Source organism: Podarcis pityusensis, assembly GCF_964106645.2.
Source record: "Podarcis pityusensis genome assembly, chromosome: 1".
Classification (NCBI taxonomy): Eukaryota; Metazoa; Chordata; class Lepidosauria; order Squamata; family Lacertidae; genus Podarcis; species Podarcis pityusensis.
The window spans coordinates 137,175,904-137,198,722 of NC_138028.1; the positions used below are offsets into that span (position 1 = coordinate 137,175,904).

The following is a 22,819-nucleotide window of genomic DNA, read 5'->3' on the forward strand; positions in this document are numbered from 1 at the left end:
GTGGCTTAAGGTAAAGGTAAAGGGACCCCTGACCATTAGGTCCAGTCATGGCCGACTCTAGGGTTGCGGTGCTCATCCTGCTTTACTGGCCAAGGAAGCCGGCGTACAGCTTCCGGGTCATGTGGCCAGCATGACTAAGCCGCTTCTGGCGATCACCTTCCCGTTCACCTTCCCGCCAGAGCGGTACCTATTTATCTACTTGCACTTTGACATGCTTTTGAACTGCTAGGTTGGCAGGAGCAGGGACCAAGCAACGGGAGCTCACCCCATCGCGGGGATTCGAACCGCCGACCTTCTGATCGGCAAGTCCTAGGCTCTGTGGTTTAACCCACAGCACCACCCATGTCCTTACATGCGGCTAAAATCAGCATGAATATGTGTGTGTTGAGGCTTGTGTTTGCATAGATAGAGATAGATGAAATCACTTACTAAATTCCATAAACTGCAGAACAACCAGCAGATTTGTTAACTAGAAGAATAAAGACCCATCAACCAAATATCTGGCAAAATACAAAAATCTGTTACTTGTATTTTAAAACTATCTGTATTGGGGGGGGTGATGGGAGTTGTAGTACAACACCTTCAAGGGGGCCATAAATCCCCATCCTTGTTTTAAAAATCAAGGAAATTAAGGCAACATTGCCACTCAAGAGCTAATCTCACAGGGATCAAGGTGTCAATGCCAAAAGCCATTGGGATATTAGCCTAACTAATATACCTTCCTCTGCTGCCTCAAACTGTCCCCATCCAGCCCAAAACAGCCTCCAAGTAAATATATTGATTATTTATTTATTAAATTTCTATACTGACCTTCCTCCAAAGATCACAGGGCTGTTTACAATAGAAAATCACAAAAAATGCATAATGTAAGAACAAACAAAAATCACTCACACACACACACACAGAGAGAGAGAGAGAGAGATTAAAATGCCATAGATTGTAAAATTACCCAAAGGCTTGGGAGAAGAGGAATGTTTTTGCCTGGCATCCAAAGATATATAATGGTGATGCCAAGCAAACCTCGCTGGGGAGAGCATTCCACAAACGGGGAGCCACTGCAGAAAAGGCCTTTACTCATGTTGCCACCATTCAAGACTCTTGTGCAGGAAAAGGGCCTCACATGATGATTGCAGAGTCTGCATCGGTTCATGTTCCTTCTCAGTAGCGCCACCACTACACGTTTCACTTTTATGGCCACATCTAATATGGCAGTGTTCTGGTTGGTATAGTTTCTCAGAAAAATGTGTGGAACCAAGGGGCACAGGATTACAGGAACTTTGGCTGTGTTGACCCCTCTTGTGAAATTTACTGGCAGGAATAAAGACTGAAGATAAATATCCATATGGCTCAGTATAAGCTTTCTTACACTTCCTTATATGTCGGAACAAAGGGTATCTTTTTATGTTCATGCTAATTACATAACAGTAGCTCAGTGAGTCATAGTTGATAGAATTGATTTCTAAAGCTGTCACTAAATAAATAGCATGAAATATTTTTGGAGTGAATGTGCACCAGAAATCGGATAACCCAACTGCTGTTTGGTATATTTGAATGTGTCTCCTGGTTGTTCATCTGCTTGCCCTTCTAAAACAGGGTGCCCCTCAGCTATTAAGATACCTGAAATACTAGTTTTAGCTGCAATGTATGGGATTTGCTCCATGCAAATAAACTGAATATGTAGGAGATTTAAAACATTGAAAATGGATTTTAAGCCCAGCATAAAACTGGCCTTCTCTTCCAACAGATACAACAATGGGAAACAGTGCAAATGAGTTCAACATCAAACAGCAAACACACACACACACACACACACACACACACACACACCATTTATAGATACCAGGAGGGAAGGCATTATTCCTAATGTGCACAAACGACACCTTGAAATTCTCCACCCTCTTTGTGGGCAGAACAATTGGAGAGACCATTTCACTTCATTTCTCCAGGGGGAAGAAAATTTATCTAGCAGTTAATAGGGGGTGGGGATCAGTGGCAGTTGCACAGTTAATTTATTTTTTCCCAACTTTTTGCCTCCCTTTTGCCTTCTTTCAAGGGAGCAAGAGAGCGAAAAACTCTGGACATTTTTCAGGGGAAAAAGTATTCGGAGACATTTCAGCTCAGTTCTAATACTAAATTTTAAAGTCTCAGATACTGGAGTAAGCAGTGGGGGGGGGGGAGTGAAAGATTTCACGTGAAAAATCTAACATATAAATGATCTGTAGCATTCTGGGCACTATGAGAAACACTGGCTTCCCGAGTCATAAAGATTGACATGTGACTGGATGAAACCTCCAGCCCACTTCATTGTTCCCCAAAGAGCTCGCCAAGTAAGCTGCATACAACTCTTAGCATTTCTTGTACTTCCTCCTGTTCCCTTCATCCTGCCAGAAAGCTACGCCTGTGGGACTGGCATGCTCAGAAGTCAGTGGTGGTGTGGCAAGGCTCAGTGCCAGCTCCATTACTCACACTTTATCCTGCGATTTCTCCCTTGTCTGTAATCTCCACCCGCTACCCTTTTTTATTTTTTCCAATTGATCCGTGCAGGTGAGTCAGAAAAACCTGCTTGTCCACAAACCTGTTCCTTCTTGCCAAACATTGGTCCTGGTTCTTGTAGATTCTAGGAATAGATTATCAAAATAAGATGTCAAGTAGAGCTTGTTCATGTGCAACACACCCCACCCCCCAACTGTGCATTTCATTAAATATAAAATAAAGCTCCTCTGGATATTTATAAACAGAGCTCCCCTTGCACACTTCTTCATAGTTGGTGTTTTACTTTCTCCTTTCCTTATTTTATTTATTAAAAAAGTTTGTGTAATGGTTCTAGGGGTTGCTCGTGCGTAAGCAGGTACCTATCTCCCCGGCTGGGTGCAAACACCTGGCTGGGTTGCCAAAGTGAACCTTTTTCTGTCCGGACAACCACTCACCCGTGGCTGACTCAATCGCTGGCAGAATCCGTGAGTGGGCGTTTCTTAAACTTCTTCCAGCAAAGAAGCTCTTTGACGCCTAGTCTCCTCCTACTCTCTCTGCGCGGAAGCCTTCTGCGCAGGGAGGGCGTGGGCAACGGAGGACCCCTACTCTCCCCGCTGGTCCCAGGCAAGGAGTCATGGGACCGCCTCGCCACTTCCCCCACCTGCCCCCCTTCTCCACTGGTGCTACGCTGATTCTCTTCCCCAGAAGATGGGCTGCTCCTTCCTATCCCTGGACGCTCTCTGGAATCCCTCTGGCTTTTGCTCTTCCCCTCCAGTACTGATGGCAGTTCCCTGACATCCACCCCCTCCTCAGGACCCCCCTCACCCCCGGTACGATCTTCCGATACCTCCTCCTCTCTCTCATCGACCGACGATGCGGGGAACCCCCTGAAAGAACTGTCATCTTCTGAGGATTCAAAATCGGCCTCCCATCCCCTCGTATCTCTTCCAGCTGGTCGAGCCTCCCAGCTTGATTCTTCTCCCTCGGACACCTCCCCCTCCTCCTCCTCGGAGGCAGGAAACCCCACAAAGTCCCCTTCGTCATCTGTGGTTCCGAATTCTTCCTCCCAGAATCTAGCTAGTGGTTTAGGTCTATCCGGGAACAAACTATGAAACTCTTCCACCAGATACCCGTCCGTGATTGATTCAGCAGGGACCCAAGTGTTTTCCGACCTGGGTTCTCCCTCCCAGGCTACCAAGTACTCTACCTGGTGACCCCGCCACCTCGAATCGAGTATTTCCGTGGCTTCGTTACAGAGTTCCCTCTCCTCTGCCTGCGGATGGGTGGTAACCCCTCCCTCCCTTCCTGGGAATTCCCGCCTCTCCCTGTACTGTGAAAGTAGGGACCTATGGAACACCAGATGTATCTTCATGCTGTCGGGCAACTTGAGTTTGAATGCCACTGGGTTGACCTGCTGTATTTCCTCAAAAGGCCCCAGTCGCCTAGGCTGCAACTTCTTGCACCCTCCCTTTAGGGGCAACCCTTGGGATGACAACCACACCCGGTCTCCCACCCGTATGGCCTCTCCCTCCCGACGGTGCCTGTTTGCCTGCCTCTTGTAAACTTCCTTAGCCCTCTCCAAGTTCAGCCTGAGTTGCTGGTGTAAGGCCTCCATTTCTTCGGCAAAATTGCTCGGCCGCAGGTACACTCCATCCTTCCTCCCCCCTCCCTGGGAAGGCCCTGGGGTGACACCCATAATTGGCCATGAAAGGGCTCATTCCCGTGGACACGTGTTCAGCGTTGTTGTACGCAAATTCAGCCAAAGCCAATTTCTCTACCCAATCGTTCTGCCTCTTGCTGACATAGCAGCGTAGGTACTGCTGGAGTATACCGTTCGCTCTTTCGGCCTGCCCGTTGGTTTCTGGGTGCCGTGCCGTCGAGAAGCTCACCTCGACCTGCAGCAAGCTCATGAGCCTCCGCCAGAATCGGGAAGTAAATTGTTTTCCGCGATCTGAGATTACCCTCAATGGGGTGCCATGCAGCCTGAAAACGTGGTCAACAAACAGCCTGGCTGTCTCCTCTGCCGACACTGCGTGCGAACACGCTACGAAATGGCACATTTTAGTCAGCAGATCGACCACCACCATGACCCCTTGACTTGGGCAGATCTGTCATAAAATCAATGGACACCACCTCCCAGGGCCTTTCCGGTGTTGGTAAGGGTTCCAGTAACCCTGCAGGGGCGGTCCTTTCCCCCTTTGCCCTCTGGCACTGGTCGCACCCTCATACATATTCTCGTACGTCCTCCCTCACCTTTGGCCACCAGAATTGCCTGGTAACTAGTAGCATAGTCCTGTGTCCAAAGTGCCCAGCTGTTGGATTGTCATGGAGCTGCCTCAGTATTTTGCCCCTCAACGTCTCTCCTGGTACATACAGCGCCCCCTTGTAGTACAGTAGCCCTTCCTTTTCCGAAAACCCCCCATTCCCCCTTTCCACCTCTGAGCTCCCTGATTTTAGTCTGAGCAAACTCATCGTCTCGGGTGAGCCCTGCTAGCGCTCGTTTACCTACCAACGTTCCCCCCCCACACCCACCGGTCCTCGGGGAACACGTGCCTGGCCTCCGGAGGCCCTTCCCCCTCCAGGTATTCCGGTTTTCTGGAGAGTGCATCCGCTCTAACATTCCCCCCCCCCAGCACGTATTGTATCTCGAAGAAAAACTTGGCGAACTCCTGGGACCATCTGATCTGTCTCTGGTTAAGCACTCGCGCGGTCCGCCAGTATTCCAAGTTCTTGTGGTCAGTTCGGACCTGGATCTTGTGCCGCGCCCCTATCAAGAGGTGTCTCCATTGACAAAATGCCGAGTAAATCGCAAGCAGTTCTCGGTCATACACCATGTAGTTTTGCTCCGACTTACTCAGCTTCCGGGAGGAAAAGGCACACGGTCTCCAGTTCTCCTTGGACCCGGGTTGCAACAATACTGCTCCAATGGCGCGGTCAGACACGTCCGTCTCCAGTCTCATGGGCTTCTCCGGATCCACGTGCAGGAGCTGCTCTTCCGAGGCGAACACCTTCTTCAATTTCTCAAAGGATTGCTGCGCCTCCTCTGTCCATGTGAACTTCTTTTTCCTACTAAGACAATCTGTAATGGGTGTCGTCAAGTGGGTGAAGTTCCTTATGAACTTCCTGTAGAAGTTGCTGAAGCCTAGGAACCTCTGCACATCCTTTCGGTTTTTGGGGGCCTTCCATTCCAGCACTGCCTTCACCTTGCCTGGATCCATGGCCAGTCCCTTGTCTGACAACCTGTATCCTAGGAACTCGACCTCCCGGGCGTGGAATTGGCATTTTTCCAGCTTGACCCACAACTGATGCTTCTTCAATCTCTGTAGCACCTCCCTAACGTCCTTGACGTGTTGCGCTTCATTCTCTGAATATATTAAGACGTCATCCAAAAAGGCCACGCAATTCTTGTACAGCAGTGGCCCCAGCACATGGTGCATAAAGGATTGAAAGCAGGCGGACCCCGATTGTAATCCAAATGGCATAACTAAATACTCAAAAGCCCCCAGGTGGGTGAAGATGGTCGTTTTCCATTCGTCCCCTTCCCGTATTCTAATCAGATTGTATGCCCCCCTTGGGTCCAGCTTGGTAAAAATCTTTCCCTGCCTCACACGTGTCAGAATATCGTCGATTCTGGGCATTGCGAAAGTCACGGGTTCTGACACCAAATTCAAACGGCGGTAGTCCACCACAAGTCTGGGCTGATTAGTTGATTTTTTGTCCACAAAGAACACTGGACTCCCCCCCACCGCCTTCGATTCCCTTATGAAGCCTCTTTTCAAGTTCTTGTCAATAAACTGCCTCAACTCCTCCATCTCCCGGTCGGACATGGCGTACAGCTTACCCACTGGTAACTGGGCTCCCGGAAGCAGGATGATTTGGCAGTCATATGGCCTGTGGGGGGGGGGCAGCCTATCCGCCTCTCTCTCGCTGAACACCTCCTTCAAATCTGCATATTGCGGTGGCACGCGCCCCTTTTTCTCCAGGGCTGCCCCAGCCACCCTGGCCACAGTCATTCTTGGTTCCTTTCCTCCCAGGCAGTGTTCTAAACAGTAAGCTGACCCAAAGGTGAGCGACCGCTGATGCCATGACACCACTGGGTCATGTAGCGCCAGCCACCTCATTCCTAGTATTATTGGGGGTCCCGCCAGCGTGGCCACGTGAAAGGCCATGGTTTCCGTGTGCCTGGAAACACTCATCCGCATTGGCGGTGTCTGGTGTGTCACTTCCCCTCCCAGTAGTTCCCTGCCGTCAATGGTGGTCACCTGCAAGGGAAAATCTAGTGGCAACAGGTGGAGCTGGTGCTCCAGAGCGAAGTCTCTACTGAAGAAATTACACGAGCTGCCAGAATCCAGCAGCCCATTCACCTTGACTGGGTGCCCATTTGGGAGTTCTAGCACCACTTCAATGGCTATAGCTGCCTTGGGAGGGTCAGGCCGGGGCACTTCTATTGGTCGCTGGCCTGGCTGCTGCCCCTGCTGGTTGGCAGCCGGGCTTTCTCGTTTCCCTGCACCGGCCCCTCCTCCCCCTTCTCGTCGTGGTCTGCAGCCCCCATCATGCCTTGCCAGGCCTTTCGTTGGGGACAGACCTTTGCAAAATGTCCTGGCCGCTGACAGAGGAAACACTTCTTGGTAGTTTTCCACTCCTTCCCCTCCCTTTTCCAGCCTTCACTAGCGTTTGAAACTTCGCGCGCGCTCCATCAATTTCAATCGGCTCTGCCGCCTGGGAAGGCTCCCTCGGCATTTCAGGAATGCGGTTGCCATGGAAACGTTCCCCCCTTATCTCCCGCTTTTCCTGAGCCCGCGCTTCCTGGCGTACACCAATCGCAAGCACAGTCTTTGTGAGCTCATCCATCGACCGCGGGCGGGGCGCTCTGGACAACTTGTCTTTCACTTCGGGGTCCAAGCCTGCCCCAAACAGCATTTGTACCGGTTCAGAGTCCAGGTTCCACCCAAGCTTGTGCACTAACATCGCAAAACGCGACCAGTAGCTTCTGAGGGACAGGCTCCCCTGCTTGCACCCCATCAGCTCCCTCCGTGTCACGCTTTGCTCAATCTCGCTGGAGAACATCGCGTGCATTGCCTGGTAGAATTTTTTAAGATCTTTCAATGCATCATTCCCCGTTGCCATCAAGGGCCTGATCCATTCGCGCGCCCCATCCTGCAGATGTCCAACAATGTACGCCACCCTCTCCCCGTCATCAGCAAAGTCATTTTTCTGCAATTCCAAAGCGTATTGAATTTCCGTTCGGAAAGCATTGTAGTCTTGGGGCTTTCCTCCAAACTTATTTACCAGCCCCGGGACCTTCCTCCCTATCGGGGTGGCTCTGACCTGTGCATCCTGAGCCCGCCTCTCCTCCAGCCACGCTGACAGGGTAGCGACATGTGCCTCCAGGTCTCGATTCCTCTCGACCAGACCTCGCACCATGGCTTCTTGCTCTGTCTCTCCAGCTGGCCCTGTTTGGCTCATCGTGCTGCCTCCCCGGGGCTGCGCACAAGCAACGTCAGGGACTCACGGATTGCTGTAATGGTTCTAGGGGTTGCTCATGCGTAAGCAGGTACCTATCTCCCCGGCTGGGTGCAAACACCTGGCTGGGTTGCCAAAGTGAACCTTTTTCTGTCCGGACAGCCACTTACCCGTGGCTGACTCAATCGCTGGCAGAATCCGTGAGTGGGCGTTTCTTAAACTTCTTCCAGCAAAGAAGTTCTTTGACGCCTAGTCTCCACCTACCCTCTCTGCGCAGAAGCCTTCTGCGCAAGGAGGGTGTAGGCAGCGGAGGACCTCTACTCTCCCTGCTGGTCCCAGGCAAGGAGTCATGAGACCGCCTCGCCACTTCCCCCAGCTGCCCCCCTTCTCCACTGGTGCTACGCTGATTCTCTTCCCCAGAAGATGGGCTGCTGCTCCCAATCCCTGGACGCTCTCTGGAATCCCTCTGGCTTTTGCTCTCCCCCTCCAGTACTGATGGCAGTTCCCTGACAGTTTGTTACCCTCCTCTTCAGTCATAAGGATCCCAGAGAGACTTATAGATTATAAATAGAAAAAATGTCAGACATAATTAATAAAGAAGCAGAAGATTTGTTTTAAGATAAAACAAATGACTCCAGCGTTTAAAAAAAGCAGCTTTAAAAGTCAAAATAAAAAGCTTGTTCACCTGGTGCCAGAAAGGCATGAGGTGATTCTCCTTGGGGAGAGCATTCCATAATGGGGGGGCCACAACAGAGAAGGTTCTCTCTCCAGTTACTATGTGCCTCATTTCAAATGGTGGGGGGGACACGGAAAAAGGCCCTTGAGGAAGTGCTTAACACTCTGATTCCTGTCCTGCCTACATAAATGGGTCTCCCTCTGCAACAAATGTCACAGTGTGTGGTGTGCCTGCATTCAGGGTTCTAGTCACTCCATTGCATTTTCCCTCCCCTCCGGTGGCTTTTGTTTTTCTGTCCATTAGGGTTTGGGGGGTGCTCATTTGTGTCCATTAAAATTATTGATTTTTTTTTAATGATATTTATTAAAGTTTCAAAAAGAATACAAAAAATACAGAATACAGAAAGAAAAAGAATAAAGTTTTTTAAAAATATATATATAACCAAAGAAGTAAAAAAAAAAAAAAAAAACCAAATAAAACAATTAAAAGGACATTAAATTTCCATAACCTATCTTCCTTATACTTATTTCCCCGGACCTCCTCATACCTCCCTTTTTTGTATTCCAGTTCAATTTGTTGATTCAGCAAATCCTTACCATTGAAATTACCCAGTTGCAAACCTTTTTTCATATCTCTTAAAGCATTACAGCTAAAAAAAACCCTTAGTTTCTATCCAACATCCTTCTAAGATTCCTTAATTTTACAATATTTCTGTAAATAGTCTTTAAATTTCTTCCAATCTTCTTTCACCGTCTCTTCTCTCTGGTCTCGGATTCTGCCAGTCATTTCCGCCAGTTCCATGTAGTCAATCACCTTCATCTGCCATTCTTCCAGAGTGGGTAGATCTTGTGTCTTCCAATACTTTGCGATGAGTATTCTTGCTGCTGTTGTTGCATACATAAAAAAAGTTCTATCCTTCTTTGGCACCAATTGGCCGACAATGCCCAGAAGAAAGGCCTCTGGTTTCTTCGGAAAGGTATATTTAAATACCTTTTTCAATTCATTATATATCATTTCCCAGAAAGCCTTGATCTTTGGGCACGTCCACCAAAGGTGAAAGAATGTACCTTCAGTTTCTTTATATTTCCAACATTTATTATCGGGCAAATGGTAGATTTTTGCAAGCTTGACTGGGGTTATGTACCACCTGTATATCATTTTCATAATATTCTCTCTTAAGGCATTATATGCCGTAAACTTCATACCTGTGGTCCGTAGCTGTTCCCAGTCAGCAAACATAATATTATGTCCAACATCTTGTGCCCATTTAATCAATAGCAGATTTCACCGTTTCATCCTGAGTATTCCATTTCAACAGCAAGTTATACATTCTTGACAAATTCTTAGTTTTGGGTTCTAGCAGTTCTGTTTCTAATTTTGACTTTTCCACCTGGAAGCCTATTTTCTTATCCAAATTATATGCCTCCATTATCTGATAATAGTGAAGCCAATCTCGCACTTTGTTTTTTAATTTCTCAAAACTCTGCAGTTTCAATCTATCTCCGTCTTGTTCCAAAATTTCCCAATATGTCGGCCATAAAATTATTGATTTATTAATAATATTTATTAGCTGCTTTTGCCTCTCCCTCTGTGTGTGTGTGTTGGAACTTGGCCGACTGTACAAAGTGTTAAACCAGGAGGGACACATACAGGCCCTGAACCACCAGTCCTTGAGTGAACTACCTGCTCTTCAGATCTTTGAATGATTAGTGCAAATGCCTGGTTAAGTTTAAGAAACCGCCTTGTGCATGGAAACATGACTTATCAGAGTTTCTGATCATAAAAGGAGTTCCTAAATGTGTTCTATTGAATATGCTCTAAGGCCCACTGCAGACCTTTGCACTAATCGCACAAAGATCTGACAAGCAGCCAGCCTTCCTGTGGGTGTTGGCGGCAGGTTTCGCATGTACACTCATCACTTCACATCTTGAGATGAATGCCTGAACACATTGTGTCAGTCGCTCACCATTCCTTGTCTTTGAGTTATTATTGAGCTGTCTTGGAAAGGTGTCCTCTCGCTGGAATTTTTTCCTTAAGATTTTACTTGCCTCTGGAAACCTCAGGGTTAGCCCAAATCGGTTGATTACTTATGGGTGGGTAGTGTGCCTTGGCTACGTGTGTGGGAGCACAGGAAAACTTGAACTGATACTGGGTGGAATGGTAGAGACTTTGCTATTAGATAGGCTTCCTCAACCTCAGCCCTCCAGATGTTTTGAGACCACAGTTCCCATCATCCCTGACCACTGGTTCTGCTAGCTAGGGATCATGGGAGTTGTCGGCCAAAAACATCTGGAGGGCCGAGGTTGAGGAAGCCTGCTATAAGAAGTAAATGCACCCACCCTCTAAGTTTGGAGGCCCATCAGACTGCCACTTGTGGAGGCCAGACAACAAAAGAAGGATGTTGCCTTTATGCTCCTCATGTGGAAGCATCTGGCTGGCCATTATTGGAAAGGGATTGGGTAGACCTCTGGCCCGATCCAGCAGAGACTCTTTCTACATGTTATGCTCAAGGATGAAGCAACACTCTTGACCTCCTGCTCACATTGCTTTTACACAGCTATAAAACCTAATGGTTCTTTGCTCTTAAGTTCTTTCATTATAGCAGCTTTCTCAGACTTGTTCAGTAACATCCTTACTTTCCACATTTAGTACATTCTTGTTGCATATGTCTAGAACCAAGAAGACGGTTTTATACTCTCAAGGAAAATACAAGTTCAAGCAAACATTTTGGCAGGCTTCTGCAGATAAATGAAGATTTATATTCAGGTTGTGGCCCTCAAGCCCTTGGCAAATTGCCCATATGTTCTTTGATGTTAAGAGAAAAACCTTACACTGACATACGTTAAAGAGCTGATGTAATCAAAAGCACCTGTGTGTGTGTGTGTGTGTGTGTGTGTGTGTGTATAGGCAGGCCTATTCATCTTCTGCAATTCCATGCTGGGAGATATATGGAATTACATATACAAGGGGCTTTGAGAACCTCAAATTCAGTGCCAGGTCCACATTTTTTACCCCCCCTTCTCTGTTGCCCCCCTCATTATGCAGCACTTTTGCGTTCCAGACAGTGGTAAAGAAAATGGGGGTCTGAAGGAGAAGACAGGTGAGGAGTGGTGGCTGCTCCTCATCACCCGTTATTCCTTCATTCACCCACCCACCTGTGGTGAGGTGAGTGGTGATGGCAGTGGAGAGGGGGCTCCAGGTGCTTTTGGTGACTCATACTAGGGTGCTGGAACCTTGGCCATTGCCCAAGGATGGCCACCCAGATACCAGCTCTGCTCAGAGTCCACTTATTTTTTCTCATTATTATTTATTCATTTGTTAATCATTTTCCAAACCTGTTTGGTTGTGCAGAAGCACCTAAAAACAAAATGGTCAAAAAGAGGAGTAAGATTTGTACATGTGTGGAGATATGGAAATTTAGATTCAATCACTATAATCTAAATAGAAATGTGGTACATTTCACCATAGAGGAAAAGACTGACCAGGTGATGTGCGTATCTGCTCACTCAGCTGTCTAGGTGCTAACTGTAGATGGGCAACTTCTGATCTCATGCCTTAGCGATCTTTTCTTTAAACTGGACTCCTTCAGGGAAGAAGGTCCTCTGGCAGCTGTAAAACACAATATTTGAGCACCCTATTTGAAACTACATTTGCCTGTAGTTTCTGCTCAGTCCTTCAGGAGCCTTTTTTGAAGGTAGAATGGCTGCTTTTCTTGTTTGTTGATGTTCCCTCTGCTCCTGCATATTCACCAGTGTTAGTTAGATCCAGCTGATTATTTACAGCCAACTTACATCTATCACATTATTTTCATTACATTATTCATTACATTATTTAATAGCCAACTTACAATTTACATTCAGAGAATGTTTATTTTTTCCATGCAGAGACCACTGACCATTGGTTTGAAAGATATGGGTTGAGTTGAACTGGGGATATAGTTCAACTGTAACTATAACAGCCGTGAATGCTTCATTCTTGTATTCTTGTTGTCTTAAAATTCCTCTGTCTAATCCTTTCGTTCATGATATTTTGTGTCCTTTGGTCTGGTTTTCATCACACCTGCATTTTTCCCCTCTCCATTTGCTTTGTATGGTTTTACTGTCTGAGTTCCTTCTGCCTTTGGGTTTCACAACTGTATATAATTATGGAAACAACACAGACAAACCTGTGATCTTTTAAGGAATGGCAGGAAATTCTCCAGAAGAATTGGGAACAGTACTATGTTGAACAGGAATTGCTGCATTTCATATTGTAAACTGGTTGTCAAACAACCAAAGGTTCTTCACTATACCAATATATGTTTCTCCCTACTCCCTGCAAGACATTTTAAAGATCCTGCGATTAGAAGTGTTCTAATTTGTGCCATGTTTGCATAACTGTTTGATTTCAGATGTATGAGAAATGTTTTTGACCTTGGCAGTGGGATGTCTGATGCAGACCTCAGTACTCATCTGGGTTTACTTGATCCACTCCAGATTTCTTATGTCAATTGGAAGTTATCTCTACTAAAAATAGTTTTAATTTACAAATCTAGCTTAAAGCTATATATAAAGGGAGGGTCCATATAAAGAAAGAAGTTATTTGTCTTTATTTTTGCTAGCTTCTTTCTTGATACCTATGAAAAATGAGGTATCCCATTCTGGGGCGTTTTGGCAGGCCTAGCTAGATTCACTATACTAGGTATAAGTAAAAACCAAATATCCTGTGAATGGGTGCATGAAGCAAAGTTCTAGAGCAGGGTTTCCCAAACTTGGGTCTCCAGTTGTGTTTGGAGTCCATTTTCCACCATCCCTGACCACTGGTCCTGTTAGCTGCTAGGGATGATGGGAGTTGTTGTCCAAAAACCGCTGGAGACCCAAGTTTGGGATACCCCGTTCTAGTGAATGTCACAGATAATTAAAGCTTGTGACAGCAGCCATTTTGTGTTTAGCTGTGAAACTAACTACACAATTTTGGCTGCCGGGAGAGAGTTCTATTAATCAGTCTCATTTACAAAATGTACAGCAGCAAAAATATGCTAGCTGATATATATAAAATATCTAGAAAAGAGAACTGATTTGTCTGACAGCATTCCTGATGCTCACTGAGGATTCCATCCCTTTGTTGCTTGTGTGTTCTGTAAATCTCCAGTTAGGAATGGTCAGTGTCAGTGCAAATGAAAACTGAGTAACTTCAGCAAGTTTCTTAGTCATGATACGCTAATGCAAACAAACAAACAAACAAACAAACAAACAAAAAAGGATCAAGTAACAAAGAAACCTCTCTTCCCTCCAACAGTACACAAACTTAGGATCTTTCATGCATCTAATTGTTCTAAAAATGATCAAGGGTTTGGAGTCTCTTCATTCTTAGGTAAGACCAAAGTGTATTTCAATATTGAGACTCACAGAACATCCACCATCATCTGAGAAATTTCACAAACCTAAACAAATTTATCTTCATCACATAGATGTGAACTGTAAGAAGAAAACACCCCTCTTAGCAGATAGAGGAGCAATGACTTGCCTAAGCTCACATACGGTAGTTTTGTCACAGGAATTATGTTCAGATCTTCCAAGACATCATACTATTTTAGCCAAAATGAGTTTTCTAAGTTTGACCTTGCTACATAGCGAGTGCTGTTGCAGACAGCACAGCCAAACCTATGAAGGTGGACAAACTGGACAGCACAACGTTCTGGGATTTTAAAATAGGCTATAACTTTTTGATTCCAGATGTAGGTTAGATTTGGCTTTGGCATTGGGCGTACAGTATATCCCTCTCAGCCCCCCTGTTGGAGGGCTGATGCCTTGGCTTTTGGATGGAGACTTCGGGTACCCTGTTATCACGTTGTTCTGAGGTGGGGATGATACACAACTTCAGCTCCTTACCTGATGTTAAACTAAAAGAATTCCACCCAATGCCTTATCTGCCAAAGTTGTGACTTTTCCTATGAGGAAGGCAAACCCCTCAAACAGGTCCAATCTGTTTGCACTCAAATTCCTTCCCAGCTCTGAAAATGGCAACCGTTATAGAACCACAACAAAGCCAATAAACACAGTATCTAGGAAGGAAAAAGTTAGCACACAAAACCCACAGCATTTCTGAATAGAGTGGGAAGGGAGGGATGTTCTTTGTCCAACTGCGGTCCTTGGGGTCAGCCACAGCCAGCCTTTACAGGCGTACCAGAGTGAAGCCTGCTCCACCTCAGTCCGTTGTCAAGCCACGCACACTCAGCCTGGCCAGATTGGCCAGAATTCAAATAAACAGATGGCGGAAAATCTCGCCAATCCAATGGCTGGCCTGGGAATTCCCCACCTGCTGGCCTCCTAGCCTTTCTCCCCAGGGCTTAGAGCCCACCACAATGGGCTGCAACAGCCACCCACCCCATGACTGGGCAAGCAGCCATTCCCACCTATTCTGAACCATTGTTTTCAACTTCTTAGTTAATTGGGTTGTTTTTTTATCAGGTTTTATTATAAGGATCAGATGTTCTAGAATGGTTATTGGCAAAGGATGAGCAAGAGCGGATGGACAGGTTCCTGTGTTCTGATCACAGAGAAAAGATGGGTTCAAGAGTGATGTGTTGCCCTCCCTTCTTGTTATTGTTCAAAAGCTGCCCCCTGGCAACAGGTCCATCACGCAGACAGTGGGATAAGCACCCTCATATACCCAGCATGCTTAAGTCTAATTAGCGTATGAGAGGTCTAATACCACAGAGAAAGCTGTTCTGCCAGGCTTAGCTATGTCACTTCCCCTTACTTTGGGTAATCAAGCTTATTATCATAACCCCAGTCTACCTGAGAAGCTCAGTGTGTGAAGAGGTTTGAGTTGGTTGCTCCAGCTCAACCACGTGGCTCTCATCAGCCACTCTTAAATTCCTATTTGGAACTTTCACCACTTTATAACTAAGGTGGGTTTTACAGCCTGTGCAACTTTTCTGACTGATGTGTGGAAAAGCAAATGAATCTGACCTTGGAAGAGTTTGTAAGTAAACTATTTTTAACTTCAAAAGAAAAAAAAAAGATCAGAAGTTCTAGAACCCAACATTTGCATTTAATTAAGTGTGTGTTTAAGGTGCTTCAAGCTTATACATGAAAACATAAATTGTGAATATGACAAGGATGTGTTTGCTATTATGTTTATCATACACAAATACTCGCCATGGAGCTATGACTGACTTTAGTTCCCTGTTGAGTGCACCCTACCCTAAATGTTAATTATATATATATCATTATACCTCCCTTAGTTTGCCTGCTTGGTATCAAACTGCCTGTTAAACCTTGAGTATGTTAAGTGTGAGTTTTTCAGATTTACCTCCCCAACAACAATAAAAACTGGAAACTTCCACTTCAGAGATACAATACAGTAAAATGGATTCTGCATTCTGGGTGGAAATCTATGATAACATAGTGATGCTTTTCCTCTTTCCCTTGAGCATGGCAGCTAGTGTGGAGAGGGAAGTATGGTGAATAAAATCAGTTTCTCCTTTTCTTTTTGACAAGCAGATATAGCCATCTTGCTTGCTAAGCTTTTCTGCTAACATATATGTTTGCAAATTTGTACTTGTCACCTAGATAGATGGTGGTGATAACATAGCACCTGCAAACCTTACAGAGGGCCAGAGTTTCACACCTAAACTAAAGTTCACTCTGAGCAGTTCAGGATGTGGTATTGGAGCTGCTTGAATCTATTCATTTGCTTGAACATCTGCTTGAATCTATTCATTTCATATGCAACCATTTCTTTACACGTCCATCCGGTGTCAGTTAGGGTTTGTTAACTTAGATACATCCAAACAAATGACTGTTTTAATTCAAACATTTTAAGTATAATATTTAAGGCTCACAATATTTGAATATTGATTTGTAAGTTTTGATACTGATTTCATATCAGTATTTTACCTATATAGTTATCACGTGTTACGCACCAGAACTAAAGCCTTTAATTAAACTGAATAATTCATTGGCTACGTGCCAGTCAATACGAAAAGTTTCATTTGCTTAAAAGGAATCTGTTTCAGCCATTCATCCTAATGCCAGAAAAAGTATAGGAGGAATTCTGTGTCAACTCTTCTGATCGTGCCATAAGCGCAAGCATTTTGGATCACCAGACTAAATGATTCTCCGTCGTCTCTTCCCACAGGCTGTTTCAGAAGTTCTTCTGATGTCCCATTCCAGGGCCAATTATAGGGGTCATATAGGAGTAGAAGGGGGGAGAGTGGAAGCCCTTGCGTAGGGCTGCTGCTCAAAGGACTCATTACAGTGGTACCTCGGGTTAAGGACTTAATTCATTCTGGAGGTCCATTCTTAACCTGAAACTGTTCTTAACCTGAAGCTAATGGGGCCCCCCGCTACCGCTGCGCTGCCGGAGCACAATTTCTGTTCTCATCCTGAAGCAAAGTTCTTAACCCGAGGTACTATTTCTGGGTTAGCGGAGTCTGTAACCTGAAGCGTATGTAACCCGAGGTACCACTGTAGAACTTTCATGTGCAGCAATTGTCTGTCTGGGGTCAGGTTTTGAAATGGATTGATTGGGTCATGGGAGCATTAAAAGACTGCATTTCCATGAGATCGGCCAAGATCCTCTGGTTTCCTTTTTAAACGTTTCTCCCCCCCCCCCCCTCTTTGAGACATTTTGCCGCCACCCCCTTCTTGGTTCTGTGCAAACCCTTTCCAGGAGTTTTGATCTGTAAATTTACTCCCAAGTAAGCTTCAACAAGATTCCTTTCAATTTTATTTTTGTTTGATTATTCATTTTAGGAAACAGTAATTTTTTAGTCATTTTAGGCTCCATGCAAGGCAGAGAACCACGACTGGACCTAATGGTCAGGGGTCCCTTTACCTTTACTTAAGGCAAAGAAATACTTTTTGCGAGTCTAAACTAGGAAGTGCCCTCCCATTACAATCCTAATGCAGCCGGGCTGACCGGAGCTTGCCAGGGAACCACCTCTGGCAGGGAAAATGCTCACACACCCCTTACTTTCCTGTGTGTAGATCATGTAAAGTCTCTAAAACGCCTCAACCTTAGCTATTTAAACACATTCAAAGTTCTGAAGGGATCATAGAATTGTAGAGTTGGAAGGGACCCAAGGATCATCTAGTCCCACCCCTCCTTCCGTCCCTTCGGAATGTCTTTCTCACACAGTAGCAAACCCACAGGGGATCCCATCTTAGGCTTCGCTGGGCAGAGCCACGCAGCCTCTCCAGATTTTCCAACTCTCCCTGCATCACTTTGTAAATGAGCCTCCTTCAGCTTCATGGAGAAAGGGGAAGGACACAGTTTGCACAGTTTGCGGCTAATCTTCACTTTCTCATCTTTCTCTCTGGCCAAAACCCAGACATGTTGGGAGGCTGGGGGCCTCAATGGCACCCCCCCCCCCGGAGGCTTACACCGGGGCAGAAGCCCTGGCCGGACCCCACCCCCAGCTGCAGCTCTGCATAATTGACACAGTGCACCCACACCATTTGAATGGCAATGTTCATCAACCTTGGGGGGGGGCCCTCGAATATTTCATGGGGGGGGGCGAAGGAACCTTTGCCCCCAGTAGTTGGCTCCAAAGGAAGGGAAGGAGGGAGGGTACTCTTCAAAAGCACTGCTGAAAGCTGAAATTCACTATGCATTCTTCTAACAGTTCCTTCACACTGGTAGGATATCTTTTAGGATTTCTAGCCTTTTCAAGCATAAAAACAAACAATCCACAGTCTGAGTTCTGATCTTCTCTTTCCTCTGTTCTTATAGGCATTGTTAAGTGTCTGTTGTTTTGTGATGCAACAGTAAAAGTAATTCAAATGGCAAAGGACACTTCTACAAAAGTCTGGTGTAAACAGACATCAAAATCGGACACCCAGACATTCTATTTACTGGGAAAGGTACCTAATTTCTGGTGCCTGTCCCTAGCAAATCTGTGCTCCTATTCTGCCTTTGGGAGAAAATTTGAAGATGCCCTTTTTAAAAAAAGTGTGCGTGCGTGTGTATATACACACACACACACACACACACACTTGCCTGCATGCACAAGCTTCCCTATTTTAATCCCTTCACAAGACCTAGTCCATAAAACATTAAAAGCAATCCAAATATGTTTAAAAATCAAAATAAAAGATAAGCACACAATCAAACTAAAAGCAGAAAAAGGAACCAAAAGAGCAGAGTTAAATATGTACTAAATAACAGTACTATAAACGCTTACCTGGGGAGAAAGAACCGTTGAACTGAATGGGGCTTACTTCTGAGTAGATATAAATCGATGTCATTGTAAAACAGCCGCAGAATTAAAAGCTTGCTGACAAAGATAAATCCTCAGCTGGTGGCAGAACAAAACGTTGCAAATTATGTTTTGATTTGCAGGCAATTGAAGTACAACTGCATCTACTGCGACATTAAACATTTTAGTAAACTTGTGTAAGTTTTTAAGGGAACAATAATGTTTCAGTTAGTTACATGTGTTTCTGAAGCCATACAGAACAAGCTCTTGCAGCATAAATGACAACAGTGAAGTTTTGAATGTCTGATGCTTTATTATGTGTTTATATTTTGCTGGAAATCACCCAGAGTGGCTGGGGCAACCCAGTCAGATGGGCAGCATATAAATAATAAAATTATTATTATTATTATTATTATTATTATTATTATTAATGCTCAAGCAATTGCCCTCAGTTTGAGAATGGGGATGGTATATGTACACAATTAAGATGTTAAACATTTGTCTAGTTCCAATGGTCTAGTAATCTGGAGGGCATTTCCCTCTAGCCTTTTTGTTAGTTCTGAATAAAATTTACATCTGGCAGCGAGCTTTTTCCAGACCAGTAGAAACGAATTCAGTTGTTAACTGAAGGTATTTGCATGAACTTCTGGGTTCCCCCTCCGTGTCCATAAATCAAATTTAAAAGTTACACTGATTAGACTGTACGTCATATTACAAAATCACTCCTTTCTCTATATATTGGTAAATATTGCTTTGTCAGAAGTAATACATTCCAGACTAAAATGCATTTTTAGGCCCTTGTTGCACATTCCACAGGAGTGGGAGCGATTTGTGCACCCTCCCCCCCCCACCTGGAGTTTCATGCGAAGGGGGAGGGATGCCTCTCCCTCTCCCCCTCCCACGGGACTTGGAAAAAAGGGAGAGAGGAAGCTTATTTGTACTTTGTCTTTGAAATATAATGTCAAAAGAAGTAGGAAGGTGGTTCCATCTAGGCTTCCTCTCTTGCCACTTCTCTCAAGTGATGACCTTGGACTTGAATGTACTTTCTAAGGTTCTTTATCTTTCAGAGTTTAAGCAGTACAAAGCATTGTTTTCCTTACTTCAGTTTATAAGCCAATTTGTTCTTGGTGAATTCCATTTTGTGCTTTCCTGTTTCAGGGTGATTATCTAGCATAAATGGAAATATTATTTCTGCTGCATACATCCCATGCCCTGCTCCCTCCAAAATTAAGAATGAATGAGAAAGAATGCTTCTTCCTTACCAAGAAACATTAGCAAGAACTACAAAAGCTTGTAACACAAATAGCTTCCTGAGTGCAAGGCTGCAGACCTTCTGAGAGGCAGGTGCCTATGATGGGCAGGTCCAGAGGGCAAAGCAATGACTGTAAACCCACATTTCATGCAGCCCTCTCTGTCCTCCCTCCAGGCAGGCAGGAGGCATTGTCAGAGTTCAGGGACACATTCCAGCCAGGCAGAAACACTCGGGATATGAAGCCGGGTTAAATGGGAGGTGTGATCAGGGGAGACGCTGAGGGTCACATCCAGCCCACAGTCCTTCACCCATGCTTTAGATGGGAGATAACAGATCTTCATATCTGATTTCATACGACTTCAGGTTACTGGCAGGTGAGTGTGGCTTGCCCAAAATGGTCTCCTGGACCAAATTCAGAGGCCTAATTAGTCTCGTAGCCTGGAGGCTCTCCGCCACTGGCATAGAGATAATGACATGCTTCCCTTCCCTTTCATAAGGACATAGACACCCCTCAAAGCTGCCACACCAATGTAATAACTGATAGTTGTACAGATACAATGCAACAACTTCTGATGTTGCACTTCATCAACAGCTCTTGCATCTCGTCCATGTCTCCATTTTGTTTTGCAAAAGCATTAGAAACATAAGGATGTTCTGATATTATCCCATAGCCCTGCTTTTAAAAAGAGTATAGTCATAAGAGTCTCCCCAAGCCCCTGTGACCTGTCTTGTAATCTTTCCCTCATTGTTATTTCGATGCAAAGGAAAAATTATTTGTGGCCACAGGTAAATGTATTTAAACCACACTGTGTTGGCCTTTGTGGGTACTACACATTTCTGTAACATTTTGTTGCTGTATATTCATGGTGTGGGTGAATGACTGGTAGGGTAGTGATGAAGTGAGGTAGAGAAAAGGGAAATGAGCAAAGGTTAGAGGGTGGAATAACTTTTGTAGGCGTTTTCCTATTCTATTTTTGTAACTGCAAGGTGCCCTGGCAACACTGATTTAACATGAAGCCTCTCTTCTTTCCACAGTGGGTAAACCTCACAAGTGCAACTACTGCGGACGGAGTTACAAGCAACGCAGCTCTCTGGAGGAGCACAAGGAACGCTGTCACAACTACCTTCAGAATGTCAGTATAGAGGCTGCTGGGCAAGTCATGAGTCACCATGGTGAGTCGGAAGCCTCAGTCCTGAGTACTTTTGACAGCACTGATCTCCCTTTCCCCCCTTTTTGTGCTATTCCTAGCAATCCACAAAAGTGAAAGAATTGGGAACATGTACTTAAATAGACCCACGATGATCCAAACATTACAGTGGTGCCCCGCAAGACGAATGCCTCGCAAGACGGAAAACCCGCTAGATGAAAGGGTTTTCCGTTTTTCAATGCGCTTCGCAGGACGAATTTCCCTATGGGCTTGCTTCGCAAGACGAAAATGTCTTGCGAGTCTTGAGATTTTTTTTCGCTCCCCCCCCCTTTTTCTAAGCCGCTAAGCCTTTAATAGCCTTTTAGCAGCTAAGCCGCTAAGCCTTTAATAGCCACTAAACCGCTAATAGCGCTAAGCCGCTAAGCCGCTAATAGGGTTGCTTCGCAAGACGAAAAAACCGCTAGACGAAGATACTCGCGGAACGGATTAATTTCGTCTTGCGAGGCACCACTGTAAATGTAAACTCAAGCCTTAAAAAAATAGTGTAACAAAGACTTGTGAATTATGTTTATTGTTAATTTAGCGCAGTAAGTAGCTATGAAAAGGAAAGCTAGCTACAATGGGGAGGGGAGGGAAATACCCCAACAAGGTCAAAGGGAAGGATATAAATGAATTTATCCTGGTCAAGCTACTAGCCATAGGCACACATAATCTCTGAGGAAGCACATGGAGCTGCTCCACGTAATTTAAGTGAAATGTCTGGGCAGCCAATGCAGACAGAACCTCTGTACATGACAGTGCACATGAGGCCAGACCAGTGCAACTGCAAATTGATAAAAAGAATGGGACATTTTGAGGCATGTAACAAGTCATTCATGTGTCTTCAGATGTTAAACTACACAACAGTTAATCTTGCTTTTTGGATACTGAGAACAAATTTCCATCCATTACAACAGTGTCATCTTAGTAAATGTTGCCCCACCAAAACTTTTAATACTGTGGGCGCTGCCCGCTATGCCAATGCAGAACATAAAGCATAATAGGAGGCTGACAATTTATAGGCAGCTACTGTAAAAGCACCCGTGAAATACTGCACAGGAGTCATCTGGATAGTGATGAATTGGCCTGGGCTGCTGATGGAAGTCTGTCCCATGGAATGCTATGAGCAGGGGTGAGGAGGGAGGTGTTGGACCTTGGCTGTAAGTTTGTACCCTGTGCTAATAATCAGTTAGACCTGATCACTCTGATGGTTTGGGCATCTTTCTTTTGGAATTCCTGTGTATCTGAACTCCTTTGAGCCCTCTGGCTCTGCAGGACATTTCCGAAGACTCAAATCAATGAGCACTGAACAGAAAATCTACTGTACCCACTAACTCCATGCAGACATAATACAAAACTGTGGCTTTGCAATAGGGAATGCACACAAGGGATCCCATGCTCTCTCTTCCCTGCTTCTGTGCAAGTTCCTTTCCTCCTTGACCTGCTGACTGTCTTCTGCTAAGTATGGTTTGCTGTGATGTCCAAAACCACAAACTGTGATTAGCCCCTTTCTTCCTAACCATGGTTGAAAACACATTTCAAATTAGGGTTTCAAGTTGTGGCTTGGAGGCAAGGTTCTAATA

The 22,819-nt window shown here is 45.2% G+C and overlaps 1 protein-coding gene across 6 annotated transcripts in view; it reads left to right on the top strand.

Moving 5' to 3' along the window:
- IKZF2 (IKAROS family zinc finger 2) overlaps positions 1-22,819 on the top strand; it is a 121,581-nt gene that overhangs the window by 79,226 nt on the left and 19,536 nt on the right. For all 6 annotated transcript variants that reach the window (XM_081017713.1, XM_081017714.1, XM_081017715.1 and 3 more), the window contains exon 6: positions 21,085-21,222. In XM_081017713.1, the coding sequence (XP_080873839.1) occupies positions 21,085-21,222 (138 nt within the window). The remainder of the gene's footprint in view (positions 1-21,084; positions 21,223-22,819) is intronic.